Consider the following 21603-nt stretch of genomic DNA (forward strand, 5'->3'; position numbering starts at 1 on the left):
TTTAGAGAGATGTCAGGAATTGGTCATTCACATGGTTAGTCGTAAAATCCTACATAAAACTTGTAGATCACTAAATATGATATGTTTGATTCCTTGCAATAGTTTTTCGATATAAAGATGGTGATATTAGAGTCATGCTATTGGGTAGTTGTGGATTGTAGAAATACTTGTGTTGAAGTTTGTGATTCCCGTAGCATGCACGTATGGTGAACCGTTATGTAACGAAGTTGGAGCATGAGGTATTTATTGATTGTATTCCTTATGAGTGGCGGTCGGGGACGAGCGATGGTCTTTTCGTACCAATCTATCCCCCTAGGAGCATGCGCGTAGTACTTTGTTTCGATGACTAACAGATTTTTGCAATAAGTATGTGAGTTCTTTATGACTAATGTTGAGTCCATGGATTATACGCACTCTCACCCTTCCATCATTGCTAGCCTCTTCGGTACCGTGCATTGCCCTTTCTCACCTCGAGAGTTGGTGCAAACTTCGCCGGTGCATCCAAACCCCACGATACGATACGCTCTATCACACATAAGCATCCTTATATCTTCCTCAAAACAAACACCATATCTACCTATCATGTCATTTCCATAGCCATTCCGAGATATATTGCCATGCAACTTCCACCATCATCATATACATGACTTGAGCATTTATTTTCATATTGCTTTGCATGATTGTAAGATAGCTAGCATGATGTTTTCATGGCTTTTCCGTTTTTTGATGTCATTGCTATGCTAGATCATTGCACATCCCGGTACACCGCCGGAGGCATTCATATAGAGTCATATCTTTGTTCTAGTATCGAGTTGTAATATTGAGTTGTAAGTAAATAAAAGTGTGATGATCATCATTATTATAACATTGTCCCATGTGAGGTTATCAAAATAAAAGTGGCCAAAAAGGCCCCCCAAAAAAGAGAGAGGCCAAAGAAGCCTATAAAAAAAGAAAAACAAAAAAATGAGAGAAAAGAGAGAAGGGACAATGTTACTATCCTTTTACCACACTTGTGCTTCAGAGCAGCACCATGTTCTTCATATAGAGAGTCTCTTGAGTTATCACTTTCATATACTAGTGGGAATTTTCATTATAGAACTTGGCTTGTATATTCCAACGATGGGCTTCCTCAAATGCCCTAGGTCTTCATGAGCAAGCAAGTTGGATGCACACCCACTTAGTTTCAGTTTGAGCTTTCATACACTTATAGCTCTAGTGCATCCGTTGCATGGCAATCCCTACTCCTCACATTGACATCAATAGATGGGCATCTCCATAGCCCGTTGATTAGTCGCGTCGATGTGAGACTTTCTCCTTTTTTGTCTTCTCCACACAACCTCCATCATCATATTCTATTCCACCTTTAGTGCTATATCCATGGCTCACACTCATGTATTGCGTGAAAGTTGAAAATGTTTGAGAACATCAAAAGTATGAAACAATTTCTTGGCTTGTCATCGGGGTTGTGCATGATTTGAATATTTTGTGTGATGAAGATGGAGCATAGTCAGACCATATGATTTTGTAGGGATAACTTTCTTTGGCCATGTTATTTTGAAAAGACATGATTGCTTTATTAGTATGCTTGAAGTATTATTGTCTTAATGTCAAATGATAGACTATTGGTTTGAATCACTCGTGTCTTAATATTCATGCCATGATTAGATTACATGATCAAGATTATGCTAGGTAGCATTCCACATCAAAAATTATCTTTTTTATCATTTACCTACTCGAGGACGAGCAGGAATTAAGCTTGGGGATGCTGATATGTCTCCGTCGTATCTATAATTTTTTATTGTTCCATGCCAATATTATACAACTTTCATATACTTTTGGCAAATTTTTATACTATTCTTGGGACTAACATATTGATCCAGTGCCCAGTGCCAGTTCCTGTTTGTTGCATGTTTTTTTGTTTTGCTGAAAATCCATATCAAACGGAGTCCAAATGGGATAAAAACTGACGGAGATTTTTTTTGGAATATATGTGAATTTTGGGAAGTGGAATCAATGCGAGACGATGCCCGAGGGGGTCACAAGGCAGGGGGCGCGCCCCTGACCCTCGTGGTCACCCCGTAAGGTGGTTGGTGCCCTTCTTTTGCCGCAAGAAAGCTAATATCCGGATAAAAATCGTGTTCAAATTTCAATCCAATCGGAGTTACGGATCTCCGGGAATATAAGAAACGGGGAAAGGCCAGATCTGGGAAGGCAGAAACAGAGGGATACAGAGAGACAGATCCAATCTCGGAGGGGCTCTCGCCCCTTCCTGGCCATGGAAGCCAAGGACCAGAGGGGAAACCCTTCTCCCATCTAGGGAGAAGGTCAAGGAAGAAGAAGAAGAAGGGGGGGCTCTCTCCCCCTCTCTCCCGGTGGCGCCGGAACACCGCCAGGGCCATCATCGTGCGACGGCGATCTACACCAACACCTCCGTCATCTTCACCAACATCTCCATCACCTTCCCCCGTCTATCTACAGCAGTCCACTCTCCCGCAACCCGTTGTACCCTCTACTTGAACATGGTGCGTTATGCTTCATATTATTATCCAATGATGTGTTGCCATCCTATGATGTCTGAGTAGATTTTCGTTGTCCTACCAGTAATTGGTGAATTGCTATGATTGGTTTAATTTGCTTGTGGTTATGTTGCTGTCCTTTGGTTCCCATCATATGAGCGCGCGGGTGGATCACACCATAGGGTTAGTTGTATGTTGATAGGACTATGTATTGGAGGGCAAGACTGACAGAAGCTTCAACCTAGCATAGAAATTGATGCGTACGGGATTGAAGGGGGACCAATATATCTTAATGCTATGGTTGGGTTTTACCTTAATGAATGTTAGTAGTTGCAGATACTTCCTAATAGTTCCAATCATAAGTGCATAGAATTCCAAGTCAGGGATGACATGCTAGCAGTGGCCTCTCCCACATAAAACTTGCTATCGGTCTAGTAAATTAGTCAATTGCTTAGGGACAATTTTGAAGGAAATATGCCCTAGAGGCAATAATAAAGTTATTATTTATTTCCTCATATCATGATAAATGTTTATTATTCATGCTAGAATTGTATTAACCGGAAACATAATACATGTGTGAATACATAGACAAACATAGTGTCACTAGTATGCCTCTACTTGACTAGCTCGTTAATCGAAGATGGTTGAGTTTCCTAACCATGGACATGAGTTGTCATTTGATTAACGGGATCACATCATTAGGAGAATGATGTGATTGACTTGACCCATTCCGTTAGCTTAGCACTTGATCATTTAGTATATTGCTATTGCTTTCTTCATGACTTAGACATGTTCCTATGACTATGAGATTATGCAACTCCCGTTTACCGGAGGAACACTTTGTGTGCTACCAAACGTCACAACGTAACTCGGTGATTATAAAGGTGCTCTACAGGTGTCTCCGAAGGTACTTGTTGAGTTGGCGTATTTCGATATTAGGATTTGTCACTCCGATTGTCAGAGAGGTATCTCTGGGCCCTCTCGGTAATGCACATCACTATAAGCCTTGCAAGCAATGTGACTAATGAGTTAGTTGCGGGATGATGCATTACGGAACGAGTAAAGACACTTGCCTCTAACGAGATTGAACTAGCTATTGAGATACCGACGATCGAATCTCGGGCAAGTAACATACCGATGACAAAGGGAACAACGTATGTTGTTATGCGGTTTGACCAATAAAGATCTTCGTAGAATATGTAGGAGCCAATATGAGCATCCAGGTTCCGCTATTGGTTATTGACCGGAGACGTGTCTCGGTCATGTCTACATAGTTCTTGAACCCGTAGGGTCCGCACACTTAAAGTTTGGTGACGATCGGTATTATGAGTTTTGGTGTTTTGATGTACCGAAGGTAGTTCATAGTCCCGGATATGATCACGGACATGACAAGGAGTCTCGAAATGGTCGAGACGTAAAGATCGATATATTGGACGACTATATTCGGACACCGGAAGTGTTTCGAGTGGTTTCGGAGAAAACCGGAGTACCGGGGGGTTACCGGAACCCCCCGGGGAGTTAATTGGGCCTTATGGGCCTTAGTGGGAGAAGACAAGGGGTGGCCAGGGCAGCCGCGCCCCCCTCCCCCTCTCGTCCGAATTGGACAAGGAAGGGGTGCGGCGCCCCCCTTTTTCCTTCTCCTCCTCTCTCCCTTCCTTCCCTCTCCTACTCCAACAAGGAAAAGGAGGAGTCCTACTCCCGGTGGGAGTAGGACTCCCCCCTTGGCGCACCCTCCTCCTGGCCGGCCGCCTCCCCCCTTGCTCCTTTATATACGGGGGCAGGGGGCACCTCTAGACACACAAGTTGATCTGTTGATCTATTCCAGTCGTGTGCGGTGCCCCCTCCACCATATTCCACCTCGGTCATATCGTAGCGGTGCTTAGGCGAAGCCCTGCGTCGGTAGCAACATCATCACCGTCATCACGCCGTCGTGCTGACGGAACTCTCCCGCGAAGCTCTGCTGGATCGGAGTTTGCGAGACATCATCGAGCTAAACGTGTGCTGAACTCAGAGGCGCCGTACGTTCGGTACTTAGATCGGTCGGATCATGAAGACGTACGACTACTTCAACCGTGTTGTGCTAATGCTTCCGCTTTCGGTCTACGAGGGTACGTGGACAACACTCTCCCCTCTCGTTGCTATGCATCACCATGATCCTGTGTGTGTAGGAATTTTTTTGAAATTACTATGTTCCCCAACAGTGGTATCAGAGCCTGGTTTTATGCGTAGATGTTATATGCACGAGTAGAACACAAGTGAGTTGTGGGCGATACAAGTCATACTGCTTACCAGCATGTCATAGTTTGGTTCAGCGGTATTGTTGGATGAAGCGGCCCGGACCGACATTACGCGTACGCTTACGCGAGAGTGGTTCTACCGACGTGCTTTGCACACAGGTGGCTGGCGGGTGCCTGTTTCTCCAACTTTAGTTGAACCGAGTGTGGCTACGCCCGGTCCTTCAGAAGGTTAAAACAACACTAACTTGATGAACTATCGTTGTGGTTTTGATGCGTAGGTAAGAACGGTTCTTGCTCAGCCTGTAGCAGCCACGTAAAACTTGCAACAACAAAGTAGAGGACGTCTAACTTGTTTTTGCAGGGCATGTTGTGATGTGATATGGTCAAGACATGATGCTATTTTTTATTGTATGAGATGATCATATTTTGTAACCGAGTTATTGGCAACTAGCAGGAGCCATATGGTTGTTGCTTTATTGTATGCAATGCAATCGCCATGTAATGCTTTACTTTATCACTAAGAGGTAGCGATAGTCGTAGAAGCAAAAGTTGGCGAGACGACAACGATGCTACGATGGAGATCAAGGTGTCGCGCCGGTGACGATGGTGATCATGACGGTGCTTCGGAGATGGAGATCACAAGCACAAGATGATGATGGCCATATCATATCACTTATATCGATTGCATGTGATGTTTATCTTTTATGCATCTTATTTTGCTTTGATTGACGGTAGCATTATAAGATGATCTCTCACTAAATTTCAAGATAAAAGTGTTCTCCCTGAGTATGCACCATTGCCAAAGTTCGTCGTGCCGAGACACCACGTGATGATCGGGTGTGATAAGCTCTACGTTCATCTACAACGGGTGCAAGCCAGTTTTGCACACGCAGAATACTCGAGTTAAACTTGACGAGCCTAGCATATGCAGATATGGCCTCGGAACTGAGACCGAAAGGTCGAGCGTGAATCATATAGTAGATATGATCAACATAGTGATGTTCACCATTGAAAACTACTCCATCTCACGTGATGATCGGACATGGTTTAGTTGATTTGGATCACGTGATCACTTAGATGATTAGAGGGATGTCTGTCTAAGTGGGAGTTCTTCAGTAATATGATTAATTGAACTTAAATTTATCATGAACTTAGTACCTGATAGTATTTTGCTTATCTATGTTGATTGTATATAGATGGCCCGTGTTGTTGTTCCGTTGAATTTTAATGCGTTCCTTGAGAAAGCAAAGTTGAAAGATGATGGTAGCAATTACATGGACTGGGTCTGTAACTTGAGGATTATCCTCATTACTGCACAGAAGAATTACGTCCTGGAAGCACCGCTGGGTGCCAGGCCTGCTGCAGATGCAACTGACGATGTTAAGAACGTCTGGTAGAGCAAAGCTGATGACTACTCGATAGTTTAGTGTGCCATGCTTTACGGCTGAGAACCGGGACTTCAACGACGTTTTGAACGTCATGGAGCATATGAGATGTTCCAGGAGTTGAAGTTAATATTTCAAGCAAATGCCCGAATTGAGAGATATGAAGTCTCCAATAAGTTCTATAGCTGCAAAATAGAGGAGAATAGTTCTGTCAGTGAACATATACTCAAAATGTCTGGGTATAACAATCACTTGATTCAACTGGGAGTTAATCTTCCGGATGATAGTGTCATTGACAGAATTCTTCAATCACTGCCACCAAGCTACAAGAGCTTCGTGATGAACTATAATATGCAAGGGATGGATAAGACAATTCCCGAGCTCTTCGCAATGCTAAAGGCTGCGGAGGTAGAAATCAAGAAGGAGCATCAAATGTTGATGGTCAACAAGACCACCAGTTTCAAGAAAAAGGGTAGAGGGAAGAAGAAGGGGAACTTCAAGAAGAACGGCAAACAAGTTGCTGCTCAAGAGAAGAAACCCAAGTCTGGACCTAAGCCTGAGACTAAGTGCTTCTACTTCAAGCAGACTGGTCACTGGAAGCGGAACTGCCCCAAGTATTTGGCGGATAAGAAGGATGGCAAGGTGAACAAAGGTATATGTGATATACATGTTATTGATGTGTACCTTACTAGAGCTCGCAGTAGCACCTGGGTATTTGATACTGGTTCTGTTGCTAATATTTGCAACTCGAAACAGGGACTACGGATTAAGCGAAGACTGGCTAAGGACGAGGTGACGATGCGCGTAGGAAATGGTTCCAAACTCGATGTGATCGCCGTCGGCACGCTACCTCTACATCTACCTTCGGATTAGTTTTAGACCTAAATAATTGTTATTTGGTGCCAGCGTTGAGCATGAACATTATATCTGGATCTTGTTTGATGCGAGATGGTTATTCATTTAAATCTAAGAATAATGGTTGTTCTATTTATATGAGTAATATCTTTTATGGTCATGCACCCTTGAAGAGTGGTCTATTTTGTTGGATATCGATAGTAGTGATACACATATTCATAATGTTGAAGCCAAAAGATGCAGAGTTGATAATGATAGTGCAACTTATTTGGGGCACTGCCGTTTGGGTCATATCAGTGTAAAGCGCATGAAGAAACTCCATACTGATGGACTTTTGGAATCACTTGGTACTTGCGAACCATGCCTTATGGGCAAGATGACTAAAACGCTATTCTCCGGAACAATGGAGCGAGCAACAGATTTGTTGGAGATCATACATACTGATGTATGTGGTCCGGTGAATGTTGAGGCTCGCGGCGGGTATCGTTATTTTCACACCTTCACAGATGATTTGAGCAGATATGGGTATATCTACTTAACGAAACATAAGTCTGAAACATTTGAAAAGTTCAAAGAATTTCAGAGTGAAGTGGAAAATCATCGTAACAAGAAAATAAAGTTTCTATGATCTGATCGTGGAGGAGAATATTTGATTTACGAGTTTGGTCTACATTTGAAACAATGCGAAATAGTTTCGCAACTCACGCCACCCGGAACACCACAGCGTAATGGTGTGTCCGAACGTCGTAATCGTACTTTACTAGATATGGTGCGATCTATGATGTCTCTTACTAATTTACCGCTATCATTTTGGGGTTATGCTTTAGAGACGGCTGCATTCACGTTAAATAGGGCACCATCGAAATCTGTTGAGACGACGCCTTATGAAGTGTGGTTTGGCAAGAAACCAAAGTTGTCGTTTCTTAAAGTTTGGGGCTGCGATGCTTATGTGAAAAAGCTTCAACCTGATAAGCTCGAACCCAAATCGGAGAAATGTGTCTTCATAGGATACCCAAAGGAAACTGTTGGGTACACCTTCTATCACAGATCCGAAGGCAAGACATTCGTTGCTAAGAATGGATCCTTTCTAGAGAAGGAGTTTCTCTCGAAAGAAGTGAGTGGGAGGAAAGTAGAACTTGATGAGGTAACTGTACCTGCTCCCTTATTGGAAAGTAGTTCCTCACAGAAACCGGTTCGTGTGACACCTACACCAATTAGTGACGAAGCTAATGATATTGATCATGAAACTTCAGATCAAGTTACTACTGAACCTCGTAGGTCAACCAGAGTAAGATCCGCACCAGAGTGGTACGATAATCCTATTCTGGAGGTCATGTTACTTGACCAAGGCGAACCTACGAACTATGAAGAAGCGATGGTGAGCCCAGATTCCGCAAAATGGCTTGAGGCCATGAAATCTGAGATGGGATCCATGTATGAGAACAAAGTGTGGACTTTGGTTGACTTGCCCGATGATCGGCAAGCCATTGAGAATAAATGGATCTTCAAGAAGAAGACTGACGCTGACGGTAATGTTACTGTCTATAAAGCTCGACTTGTTGCAAAAGGTTTTCGACAAGTTCAAGAGATTGACTACGATGAGACTTTCTCACCCGTAGCGATGCTTAAGTCTGTCCGAATCATGTTAGCAATTGCCGCATTTTATGATTATGAAATTTGGCAAATGGATGTCAAAACTGCATTCCTGAATGGGTTTCTGGAAGAAGAGTTGTATATGATGCAACCAGAAGGTTTTGTCGATCCAAAGGGAGCTAACAAAGTGTGCAAGCTCCAGCGATCCATGTATGGACTGGTGCAAGCCTCTCGGAGTTGGAATAAACGTTTTGATAGTGTGATCAAAGCATATGGTTTTATACAGACTTTTGGAGAAGCCTGAATTTACAAGAAAGTGAGTGGGAGCTCTGTAGCATTTCTGATATTATATGTGGATGACATATTGCTGATTGGAAATGATATAGAATTTCTGGATAGCATAAAAGGATACTTGAATAAGGGTTTTTCAATGAAAGACCTCGGTGAAGCTGCTTACATATTAGGCATGAAGATCTATAGAGATAGATCAAGACGCTTGATAGGACTTTCACAAAGCACATACCTTGAAAAAGTTTTGAAGAAGTTCAAAATGGATCAAGCAAAGAAAGGGTTCTTGCCTGTGTTACAAGGTGTGAAGTTGAGTCAAACTCAATGCTTGACCATTGCAGAAGATAGAGAGAAAATGAAAGATGTTCCCTATGCTTCAGCCATAGGCTCTATCATGTATGCAATGCTGTGTACCAGACCTGATGTGTGTCTTGCTATTAGCCTAGCAGGGAGGTACCAAAGTAATCCAGGAGTGGATCACTGGACAGCGGTCAAGAACATCCTGAAATACCTAAAAAGGACTAAGGATATGTTTCTCGTTTATGGAGGTGACAAAGAGCTAGTCGTAAATGGTTACGTCGATGCAAGCTTTGACACTGATCCGGACGATTCTAAATCGCAAACCGGATACGTGTTTACATTGAACGGTGGAGCTGTCAGTTGGTGCAGTTCTAAACAAAGCGTCGTGGCGGGATCTACGTGTGAAGAGGCGTACATAGCTGCTTCGGAAGCAGCAAATGGAGGATTCTGGATGAAGGAGTTCATATCCGATCTAGGTGTCATTGTTGGAAATATGCCCTAGAGGCAATAATAAAATGGTTATTATTGTATTTCCTTGTTCATGATAATTGTCTGTTGTTCATGCTATAATTGTATTAACTGGAAACCGTAATACATGTGTGAATACATAGACCACAACATGTCCCTAGTAAGCCTCTAGTTGACTAGCTCGTTGATCAATAGATGGTTATGGTTTCCTGACCATGGACATTGGATGTCATTGATAACGGGATCACATCATTAGGAGAATGATGTGATGGACAAGACCCAATCCTAAGCATAGCACAAGATCGTGTAGTTCGTTTGCTAGAGCTTTTCTAATGTCAAGTATCATTTCCTTAGACCATGAGATTGTGCAACTCCCGGATACCGTAGGAATGCTTTGGGTGTACCAAACGTCACAACGTAACTGGGTGGCTATAAAGGTGCACTACAGGTATCTCCGAAAGTGTCTGTTGGGTTGGCACGAATCGAGACTGGGATTTGTCACTCCGTATGATGGAGAGGTATCTCTGGGCCCACTCGGTAATGCATCATCATAATGAGCTCAATGTGACCAAGTGTTTGGTCACGGGATCATGCATTACGGTACGAGTAAAGTGACTTGCCGGTAACGAGATTGAACAAGGTATTGGGATACCGACGATCGAATCTCGGGCAAGTAACGTACCGATTGACAAAGGGAATTGTATACGGGATTGATTGAATCCTCGACATCGTGGTTCATCCGATGAGATCATCGTGGAACATGTGGGAGCCAACATGGGTATCCAGATCCCGCTGTTGGTTATTGACCGGAGAGTCGTCTCGGTCATGTCTGCATGTCTCCCGAACCCGTAGGGTCTACACACTTAAGGTTCGGTGACGCTAGGGTTGTAGAGATATTAGTATGCGGAAATCCAAAAGTCGTTCGGAGTCCCGGATGAGATCCCGGACGTCACGAGGAGTTCCGGAATGGTCTGGAGGTAAAGATTTATATATGGGAAGTCCTATTTTGGCCACCGGAAAATGTTCGGGATTTTTCGGTATTGTACCGGGAAGGTTCTAGAAGGTTCCGAAGTGGGGCCCACCTGCATGGGGGGACCCACATGAACGTGGGTAGTGGGGGCAAGGCCCCACACCCCTGGTCAAGGCGCACCAAGATCCCACCTTAGAAGGAATAAGATCATATCCCGAAGGGATAAGATCAAGATCCCTAAAAAAGGGGGATAACAATCGGTGGGGAAGGGAAATGATGGGATTTCTTTCCCCACCTTTGCCAACGCCCCAATGGACTTGGAGGGCAAGAAACCAGCCCCCTCCACCCCTATATATAGTGGGGAGGCGCATGGGAGCAGCACCCCAAGCCCTGGCGCCTCCCTCCCTCCCGTGACACCTCTTCCTCCCCGCTTGCGCTTGGCGAAGCCCTGCCGGGATCCCGCTACTTCCACCACCACGCCGTCGTGCTGCTGGATCTCCATCAACTTCTCCTCCCCCCTTGCTGGATCAATAAGGAGGAGACGTCCCCACTCCGTACGTGTGTTGAACGCGGAGGTGCCGTCCATTCGGCGCTAGGATCATCGGTGATTTGGATCACGACGAGTACGACTCCATCAACCCCGTTCTCTTGAACGCTTCCGCTCGCGATCTACAAGGGTATGTAGATGCACTCCTCCCCTCTCGTTGCTAGCATCTCCTAGATTGATCTTGGTGACACGTAGGAAAATTTTGAATTTCTGCTACGTTCCCCAACAGTCATACCTAGTGCATCGGGTCCAATGAAAATCTTTTGTGACAATGCTGGTGCAATTGCAAAGGAATCCAGATTTCACAAGAGGACCAAGCACATCAAGAGACGCTTTAATTCCATCCGGGACCAAGTCCAGGTGGGAGACATAGAGATTTGCAAGATACATACGGATCTGAATGTTGCAGACCCGTTGACTAAGCCTCTTCCACGAGCAAAACATGATCAGCACCAAAACTCCACGGGTGTTAGAATCATTACTGTTTAATCTAGATTATTGACTCTAGTGCAAGTGGGAGACTGAAGGAAATATGCCCTAGAGGCAATAATAAAGTTATTATTTTATTTCCTCATATCATGATAAATGTTTATTATTCATGCTAGAATTGTATTAACCGGAAACATAATACATGTGTGAATACATAGACAAACATAGTGTCACTAGTATGCCTCTACTTGACTAGCTCATTAATCGAAGATGGTTGAGTTTCCTAACCATGGACATGAGTTGTCATTTGATTAACGGGATCACATCATTAGGAGAATGATGTGATTGACTTGACCCATTTCGTTAGCTTAGCACTTGATCGTTTAGTATGTTGCTATTGCTTTCTTCATGACTTATACATGTTCCTATGACTATGAGATTATGCAACTCCCGTTTACCGGAGGAACACTTTGTGTGCTACCAAACGTCACAACGTAACTGGGTGATTATAAAGGTGCTCTACAGGTGTCTCCGAAGGTACTTGTTGAGTTGGCGTATTTCGAGATTAGGATTTGTCACTCCGATTGTCGGAGAGGTATCTCTGGGCCCTCTCGGTAATGCACATCACTATAAGCCTTGCAAGCAATGTGACTAATGAGTTAGTTGCGGGATGATGCATTACAGAACGAGTAAAGAGACTTGCCGGTAACGAGATTGAACTAGGTATTGAGATGCCGACGATCGAATCTCGGGCAAGTAACATACCGATGACAAAGGGAACAACGTATGTTGTTATGCGGTTTGACCGATAAAGATCTTCGTAGAATATGTAGGAGCCAATATGAGCATCCAGGTTCCGCTATTGATTATTGACCGGAGACGTGTCTCAGTCATGTCTACATAGTTCTCGAACCCGTAGGGTCCGCACGCTTAAAGTTTGGTTACGATCGGTATTATGAGTTTTTGTGTTTTGATGTACCGAAGGTAGTTCGGAGTCCCGGATATGATCACGGACATGACGAGGAGTCTCGGAATGGTCGAGACGTAAAGATCGATATATTGGACGACTATATTCGGACACCGGAAGTGTTTCGAGTGGTTTCGGAGAAAACCGGAGTACCGGGGGGTTACCGGAACCCCACGGGGAGTTAATTGGGCCTTATGGGTCTTAGTGGGAGAAGAGGAGGGGCGGCCAGGGCAGCCGCGCGCCCCCTTCCCCTCTAGTCCGAATTGGACAAGGAAGGGGGCGGCGCCCCCCTTTTTTCTTCTCCTCCTCTCTCCCTTCCTTCCCTCTCCTACTCTAACAAGGAAAAGGAGGAGTCCTACTCCCGGTGGGAGTAGGACTCCCCCCTTTTCGCGCCCTCCTCCTGGCCGGCCGCCTCCGCCCTTGCTCCTTTATATACGGGGGCAGGGGCACCTCTAGACACACAAGTTGATCTGTTGATCTATTCCAGCCGTGTGCGGTGCCCCCTCCACCATATTCCACCTCGGTCATATCGTAGCGGTGCTTAGGCGAAGCCCTGCGTCGGTAGCAACATCATCACCATCATCACGCCGTCGTGCTGACGGAACTCTCCCGTGAAGCTCTACTGGATCGGAGTTCGCGGGACGTCATCGAGCTGAACGTGTGCTGAACTCGGAGGTGCCGTACGTTCGGTACTTGGATCGGTCGGATCATGAAGGCGTACGACGACATCAACCGCGTTGTGCTAACGCTTCCGCTTTCGGTCTACGAGGTTACGTGGACAACACTCTCCCCTCTCGTTGCTATGCATCACCATGATCCTGTGTGTGCGTAGGAATTTTTTTGAAATTACTACGTTCCCCAACAAATTTTGCAACTCCTACCACCACTTTTCCACACTCGCTATACTAACTTTATTGTTTTTTACCTAAACAACCCCTACTTTTTCTTTACGTGTTCTTTATTATCTTGCAAACCTATCCAAAAGCACCTACAAAGTACTTCTAGTTTCATACTTGTTTTAGGTAAAGCGAACGTTAAGCGTGCGTAGAGTTGTATCAGTGGTCGATAGAACTTGAGGGAATATTTGTTCAACCTTTAGCTCCTCGTTGGGTTCGACACTCTTACTTATCGAAAGAGGCTACAATCGATCCCCTATACTTGTGGGTTATCACCTGGTTGCGTGTAAGTGCCAGGCTGCTGCCTGTACAGCTTTAGCTTCGAGTCATCCACTTGTCCATCCTCGAAGCCGCCTCCACCTCTGTCTCCATCATGGATTATCTCCATCATCTCCATGTCCGCGTCGTCATACGTTGTCTCGCCCGATTGAGACATACCCGCGAACAGAGAGCGGGTACCAAGCTGATCCAAGCCCGGCGTCTGCGACTGAATAAGTTGCGACGACGCCGAGTCAAGGAAATGGAGCGGCGCCACATTGACATCGATGAAATATGACACGTACCCTACGAGGGAGGCCGAGGACTGTTGTTGCTGGCCGAGCTGTTTGGTGGCATAGAAGTAGGGCAACCGATATTGCTCCGGCCAGGGCGACATATGCACGGACAGTGCCGGCACCCCTCATCCCCGGCCCCACCCGACCCCTCCACCTCATCGGCCACCCTTATTTTTGCCAGCGGACTCATCATTTACCTTTTTTAGGTGGCGGACTTGCCGTATCGCCGAGTTGATTTTCCGGGAGGCCACCTTCGATGCTTCACCTATGCCAAGTCCGAGCTTCTCCTACGGGTCCATGCGACGATGGAAGGGAAAAGTGGGGGAGTTGGGGTGGAGGGTGGTGGCGATCGAAGCGGAGAGGGTAGGGAAATGGGGGTTTTGGCACAAAAATAGTGTGGACCGCTCCAAATGCCCGGGCTTCATCTCGGCTTTAGGTGGACCGTGGATATCAGAGTCCAACGTGGCGGAGGTCGGAACCCCCGTCCCCCCAAAGCCCCCTAGTTTGCTTTGGCTTGCGAAAAAATGGACACGTCGACGCGTCACGGGCAAGTACATGTTCGCATTGGATGGCTTGTAGCATCCGAACAACTCGGTCCATATGTTTGTGGGTGTTTTGAGTGTCTTTATTGGAGATGCCCTTAGACTACCAAACCTCAATGTGTTGTGTGCACTGTGTGTGTGCGCGCGTGCAAATGTGTGTTGTGCGCATGTGTGTTAGTGTGCAGTGTGTGTGAGTGTAAGTGTGCTATTGTACGACAAGCGTCTGTTTATTTAGTATGTATAATGATTTATAATTTAACAGGTTGAACTGGCTAACGCGTGTGGACTGTAGTGTTCAGTACTCCTATTTCTCCACCCATTAGCAGGCGGGGCCATGTAGGACTATTTGCCATGTGTAATATTGACCGACCAATTAATAGAGTGATATACAAAGCTATACGATAAGCCAATGATTGTATAATCACTGAAAGTTGTACATAATGATTATATTAACCGTATTCTTAAGTAAAGTGATCAGAGTGAGCTTTTAACTCAAGTTCAGTGACCATGAATGCATTTCACTCCTCTCATATTATCAATACTATCTCCCTGAAATAAAAAAGTGTCTACCCATAGCTTCTTGGGGGCAACTGAGCAAACTAACCAAAAAGCCAACTGACACACCTCGTTCCTCCGAGCGCACAAAAAGAAGGAAGTATCTAATCCCCGTCCCCATGCTTTCTCAGACAAGATCCACATGCATTTATTTGGGGTTTCAATTTTTTAAGTTGTAACTTTTTCTTTGGGTTTGTGACAATGATTTCTTTAAAACTAGATTTCATATGGGTATGTTTCTACGAACTTTTAATAGAACAACTTTGGACGTTATGGGGGCAACTTTAGTGCTATAGGAAAGAAACTTCTTCTTAGTTTGACTGCTTACCAACGATAATTTCTTATATAGTTAGCTACCATCACTAACAAGTTAACTAGATTCACCTTTAAGTTACCTACCACAACTAGCAAGTATCGTAATACTATGCTTTAGATTATAGGCAACTTGAGCAGTGATGGTGGATAACTTTTCATAGTACTGTAGGCAACTGATTAGTGATGACATGCATCTGTGAATCATTGGTAGACAACTAATTGGAAATGTCAAATAACATATATCACCCATGATAGGCAACTAACTAGTAATGACAGACAATTGAGAATCAGTGGTAGACGACTTCATAGTATTATATGGAATTTAGAAACAACGACATACGAGCATCAATGGAGGGAAACTTAGACGTAGAAATGATCAAGTTAGGATAATGTTAAATAAAATGAACTAGAACACGAAATGTAGTGAAATTGCCTATTTGTAGCACTAAAGTTTCCGCCCGTAGAAAGAAAGTAGCTTCTGAAAGTGATGTGATGTTACCTGCCTCTATTTTTCAAGTTGTTCACTGTTGTTAATTAGTTTATTTTAATGGAGTGAAGTTGGCTATCTTATTTGTTTTCTAACATTAGTCTTAATTTAGTACACATATTATGTTGTAGGCAACTTCATAATCATGATAGGCAACTTAGGAGAAATATTTTACCTCCTTCACAAGACATGAATAGGCAACTATAGGACCGTCTATACATAATATATTTTGTATGCACCTTCTAACGTAAAGTTGCCTTCATGTAATGCCAAAGTTGCCTACGGATGATGCTCAGTTGCCTAAATACGGTGAAAGTTGTGAAAGTTATCTGCCATGGTTTCTAAAATTGTGTATGATATACGTGCTAGATGAATTCACTAGTGCACATGGTGCAAGGGAAATTGTTTCTGTTTGGCACTAAAGTTACCTCATCTAGCATCAAAGTTGCTTTTGTAAAAAATCATCAAAACAATTCATATAAATCTAGTTTTGAAGGGCTCATCGTGAAACTTAACGGCGAAAATGGATCTTCGTTCATAAGCTCGGTTCAAAAGTTGTAGCTTTTTGGAGAAAAAATGGAACAAAATAAAATGGGATGACATTAACACATGTATGTAGATAATCCTTATGTCGTCCCCACAGACTACCACCACAGTCACATGTTACATGTCACAACCACTTTGTACCGGATGAACTGCAACACGAGCATGCTCTTGTTTCAGCGAAATAGTGCAACTGCACTTGATTAAAAAAAATTACCCACACTAACTAATTGTTTTTGTTATTTTTTTTGGGGAGGGGGGGGGGGGGTGGTTGAGAAACGCACTATCACTGCAGACCAACTCGCCGAAGGGGCACGCGAGATGGGCTGGCCCATGCGCGCGAGAGGCCGCAACATCTTTTTCTTTTGTTTTTTGTTTTTGTTTCTTGCTTTATTTTTTACTTTTATTTATACTTGAAAAATATTATATATAAAAACACTCTACAAAAACATTCGAAAATACTCTACAAGTATTTGAAAAATGTTGAACGTGTATAGAATTTTTTTTGATTACGTATTGAAAGAAGGATGAATTTTTTTGATCATGTATATAAAAAATGTTAATCAAGCATTTGAAAAAAAATTGAACAAGTATTCAAAAAATGTAAATCAAGCATTTGGGAAATGTTACATGTGTATAAAAAAATGTTGACCATGTATTAAGAAAATGATGACATTTTTTATCATGTATATAAAATTGTTAGTCAAGCGTTTGAAAAAAAATGTTGAAAAAGTATTTGAAAATTGTAATCAAGCATTTGGAAAATGTTATATGTGTATAGAAAAAATGTTGAACATGTAATAAAAATGATGAAAAACCTTTGATCATGTGTATAAAAATGTTAATCAAGCATTTGAAAAAAATGTTGAACAAGTGTTTGAAAAATGCTAATCAAGCGTTTGGAAAATGTTAAACGTGTATAGAAAAATATTAACCATGTATTTAAAAAATGTTAATATTTTTATTTGAAAAATATTAATCAAGCATTTAAAAAATAAATAAATATGCATATAAAAATGTTGACCATCTATTAAAAAAATGTTAATATTAAATTTTAAAAATATAAAAAAGCATTTGGAAAATTTAAAAATGTGATAGAATTTTTTTGATCATGTATTAAAAAATGTCAAATTTGTGTTGGAAAAGTTTTAAACATGTGTTAGAAAAAAGTGGTTGACATATATACAAAAAATTGAGGATTAAAACCAAAAGAAACAAAGAAAACCCAGAAAATGAAAACAAAAAAAACTAGAACCGAAGAAACAAATGCAAAAATAATTTAAAAATCAGAGAAGAGAAAAGAAATGAAGGAAAAGAAAAAGAAGAAGGAAAAAGTAAGTAAAGAAAAACAACGAAAAGAAAAGAAAATAAAAAACCGAATGAAAATAGAGAAAAAACAGAGAAAGCCGGTGAAAGAACCAAAAAACTATCTTTTTTCTTTATTAACTCTGCAAAAATGGGCCGGCCCGATTACTGTAGACCCCTTCGGCCAGAGAACTGTCGGTCTCGCTTAGTGCGAGATATAGCACGCACGCGCCAACGCACCCTTCGCGAGCAGCTCTGAACTAAACCACTGGCCCACGAGAAGACCCAAAAGGCCGCGCGAACCCCTAGCCCAGGGCTTTGCAGCTCTCCTGGTCGATCCCGCAGACCCGCACCACCCGTTCACCCCCGGCGGCGCCCCTTCGCTCCCCCGACACATTTCCGCGAGCAGCTGGTGCGCGCGCGGAGCTGAGGCCATGGCGATGGCGAAGGCCAAATCCACCGCCCTCTCCGCCGCCGAAAAGTGCCGGGTACTTCCCGCAAGCATCCTCTGCGGTTCGCTCCTCCGATTTTAGGCTCTGCCGCTGACTCCCTCTCGCCCTTCGCAGAACATCCTGGGCGCCAGTTGGGAAGCCCACCTCAACACCATCAAAGCCGACGCCAAGGGAAGGTGCGCACGCCACTTCCTACAACCTCAACCTCTTGATCGATATGCTTGTGCGAGTAGCAGCTAAAATACCAAATTTCGCTGTTTTTGATTGGTCTTGCTCGGGGCTGTGGGCAGCAAGGGGGACGTTTACACGTCCAGGGTGCACTACATGGTCCAAAAGGGCATGCCCTACCTGATCGTCCCCGAGAACGACATGCACAACATTGTAATGCTCTATCTTTTTCTTAGATGGTTGATTGATTTGAAATAGTGGTTGCTGTTATGTTCTGATGAATTGCTTGTATGAAACGGCTGTCATGTAGAACATTATAATCGACGAGCGGGGTTCTCTCTCGGTGTCCAGTCCAGTCCCAGGTCGCCTTGCCAGCTTGCTCAAGTCAATCAACAAGGTCGGTCCTTTCTCTATAAGCTCAAATGCAACACAATTTGCTGCATGGTTGCTTGATTGCCTTCTCTAGCGCGTGGTGATATTGTTGTCTTGTGCAGTTGCCTCCCCGGGTTGCTATGACCGGCGATGTCCTGCGCATGAAGGAGACAAAGGTAAGCCCATTTTGGAGACCCCCAGCATGGGTGAACATGTTCGATTTCCCAGTCGTAGTCGGCAGAGTGGTACTGATTGTGCTTCATATGCTTGTCTTAAGATTCCAGTTATAGCTGAAAGCTTTAAGAAAGCTATTCTGAAGGAACATAAAGCTGCTAGCGAAGCTACTTATGGGGTATCAACGGTATTGTCTTCCGCAAGTGCTACTTGTAGGTCGCGCAGCGAAGGTCTCCTTAGCTTACTCAATGAAGAGAGCTCCTACAATATCTTGAAGTTTGAAATTGGGTGTGTAATATGCCTTTATGTTTTCTAATATTCATTATCTAGTCTTTATGTTTACCATTGGTGCATTAAATATCTGTTGATCATCTGTGTAATTAGTTAAAAGGAACTATTTGTGATTGCGGAGATATCTACATTGCAGCTCGTGTGTCTTCATAGATTCATTGGGGAGCAGCCATAATATTGAGTTGGATACTTTTGAACCACCAAAAGCCGACCTGCTATGTAAGTTTCTACTTAATTGATTTCAGCTGGCCGGGTTTTGTACTCTATGCGATTGTATACCTTGGTGTGACGATTGAGTAAATAAAACTCCATTTATCAAGATTTTTTTCCAGCTATGCATCTTTACTTATGTACCTTCCAACAACTTTATTGACTGGCAGCATTTAATTCCAGAAATGTCATTAAGATGCTAGTTGATTGCTTAAATAGATGTACTTTTCTACTTGCACCTTCTAATTTTGCAGTAATACTTCAGTTTCTAAATGCATATATTATTCTTTGTAGTGCCATTCTCTGCGAAGCTTATTGATGGTATCAATAGGAGTGACCCAAGGCGGAGAGCACTTATACTTTTCTGTTTCGAGTATTTTGATGTGACTGCCAGAGTAAGTGTCTTGTATATCTGGACAATGTGCAATGTAGGATAAGTGTATTATTAGTTTCTCATTTCTGAAGCTTTCCGGACAAATTAACCAAGTCCTCTTATTGTCACAGTACTGTTGACTATCCTATTTTTCTTTGCTTGAAGGATGCAGTCTTGCTCTCCGTTGATCACCATGGATTTGAGGTGCTCGCCAGGGTTCCTGAAAGAGCTACCGCACCTGATGTCCCTCAGCAGTACCACTGGAAAGAGTTCAGGTTCACATTCAAGGAAGCAGTCAAGGATGTCGAGGACTTCTGCCGCATGTTGGTCGAGCTAGAAGAAGAAGCTCTGCACAGCGTAAAGAGCTATAGCGGATTAGGTTGAAGGGGATAGTAGCTCTTTCTCAAACCAAAGGGCACAAGATTCAGATCTTCAGTTATGATAATAAATCATCTGAAGAATATTACTTGACTGCGTTTTTGTAGATGGTTTGCATTGTAAACTGACATCATTCGATTGAGAATCAACAGTTAGGTTTGTATGTCACCATAATTTTCAGCCTGTTTGGTAGTACTTATTTACAAATCAGAAAGGAAACTTCTCTGCATATTACTCCCTCTGTCCCAAAATAAGTGACTCAACTTTGTACTAAAGTTAGAACAAATAAAGTTAGAACAAATAAAGTTAGTACAAAGTTGAGTCACTTATTTAAAGTTAGTACAAAGTTGAGTCATTTATTTTGGAAGGGAGGGAGTACTTGATAAAAAACCATGTTATTGTTCTATTTGTGTGCAGTTGGTGAATTGCACTCGATCCATATTATTGTTGTGTTTCTGTGCAGTAACACATGAAGCACTTGAAAAACGTCACTTGAATTATGGCGGCGTCCCCGTCTCCGATGAGGTCTTGACTCCTGTCTCTGTCGCGTCTTCTTCACGCCGAGAATAAAGGCAACTTACGAATAGCAAGTTTAGGGGCCTTTTATTAACTAGCACATATGCCCGTGCCAGGGGCGAGCCCACGTTGTGCCAGCAGGTAGCACAGGACACCGGATAAAAAAATGTCTTACGTTATACCTATAGAGCCCACATACCTTGGGACACCCCTAATTTTTCTAGAGGGACACCCATACAAGGCTCCACCCAGCACAACTCAAGTGCAGCCCAGCGCGTGACGAAGACCCAGTCAACCTGTCTAATGCACGCAGCGGATCGATCGAATAGATCCATACGTGTTTTCCTATTCGTCCGCTCCACGCTGCGCTTTATGCCCTTGTGCCCTTGACCTTTGGCTTTCGTCTGTATCCCCCCGTACGCCGTACTCGCCGCCTATCGCCATATCACGGCGAGTCGTCGAATCAGTGGAGAAAAGAAGGAACAGGTACGCTGCATCAGTCCCCAAACCTAATGCGGTCTGCCTCAGCCTCTATTGCATATCCGGTTCTAATTATTGCTTTTTTCTCTAACCCTAGGGAATTAGGGCTACTGAATAAGACTAGAGATTTTGATTGTATTGGGTAATTGGACTTTTTAAAATAATTTTGCACCGAGTGGAGACCAATATTGCAACACTCTATGACGGCAGCACAATATCAAATAATTTTTATGTTACAACCGTGCAATTGCAATTCAAGTATTCTGTGCGTACACATGATTCATAGTTCTTTTCTTCCTTGCAAATTTTAATTATTTGAATAAACTATAAATTTCAGGTGAAGCTCGGTTTATCGAAAGGTTTCTAAAAAAGAGGAGAACCTCAGTGCAAGATGAAAATGTTGGTCCGTCACACGAACATAATCAGAATGATGTCTC

At 43.3% G+C, this 21603-nt stretch overlaps 1 protein-coding gene across 1 annotated transcript; it reads left to right on the top strand.

Moving 5' to 3' along the window:
- Positions 1–18072: 18072 nt before the first annotated feature.
- Positions 18073–20399, top strand: LOC123100030 (uncharacterized). The gene is made up of 9 exons (XM_044522029.1): positions 18073–18240; positions 18319–18380; positions 18495–18585; positions 18683–18769; positions 18867–18920; positions 19022–19206; positions 19346–19428; positions 19714–19814; positions 19958–20399. The coding sequence occupies exons 1-9, from the start codon at positions 18187–18189 to the stop codon at positions 20174–20176; spliced, it is 936 nt and encodes a 311-aa protein (XP_044377964.1). The 5' UTR covers positions 18073–18186; the 3' UTR covers positions 20177–20399.
- The last annotated feature ends 1204 nt before the right edge of the window (positions 20400–21603 follow it).

Source organism: Triticum aestivum, chromosome 4D, assembly GCF_018294505.1.
Source record: "Triticum aestivum cultivar Chinese Spring chromosome 4D, IWGSC CS RefSeq v2.1, whole genome shotgun sequence".
Taxonomy (NCBI): domain Eukaryota; kingdom Viridiplantae; phylum Streptophyta; class Magnoliopsida; order Poales; family Poaceae; genus Triticum; species Triticum aestivum.

Bases quoted from the DNA above. Each gene is read 5' to 3' on its own strand.
- LOC123100030 (XM_044522029.1), top strand. From the start codon at position 18,187: ATGGCGATGGCGAAGGCCAAATCCACCGCCCTCTCCGCCGCCGAAAAG. The intron at 18,921-19,021 runs GTAAGCCCATTT...GCTTGTCTTAAG, and splicing joins TGCGCATGAAGGAGACAAAG to ATTCCAGTTATAGCTGAAAG. The intron at 19,207-19,345 runs GTGTGTAATATG...TCTACATTGCAG, and splicing joins ATCTTGAAGTTTGAAATTGG to CTCGTGTGTCTTCATAGATT.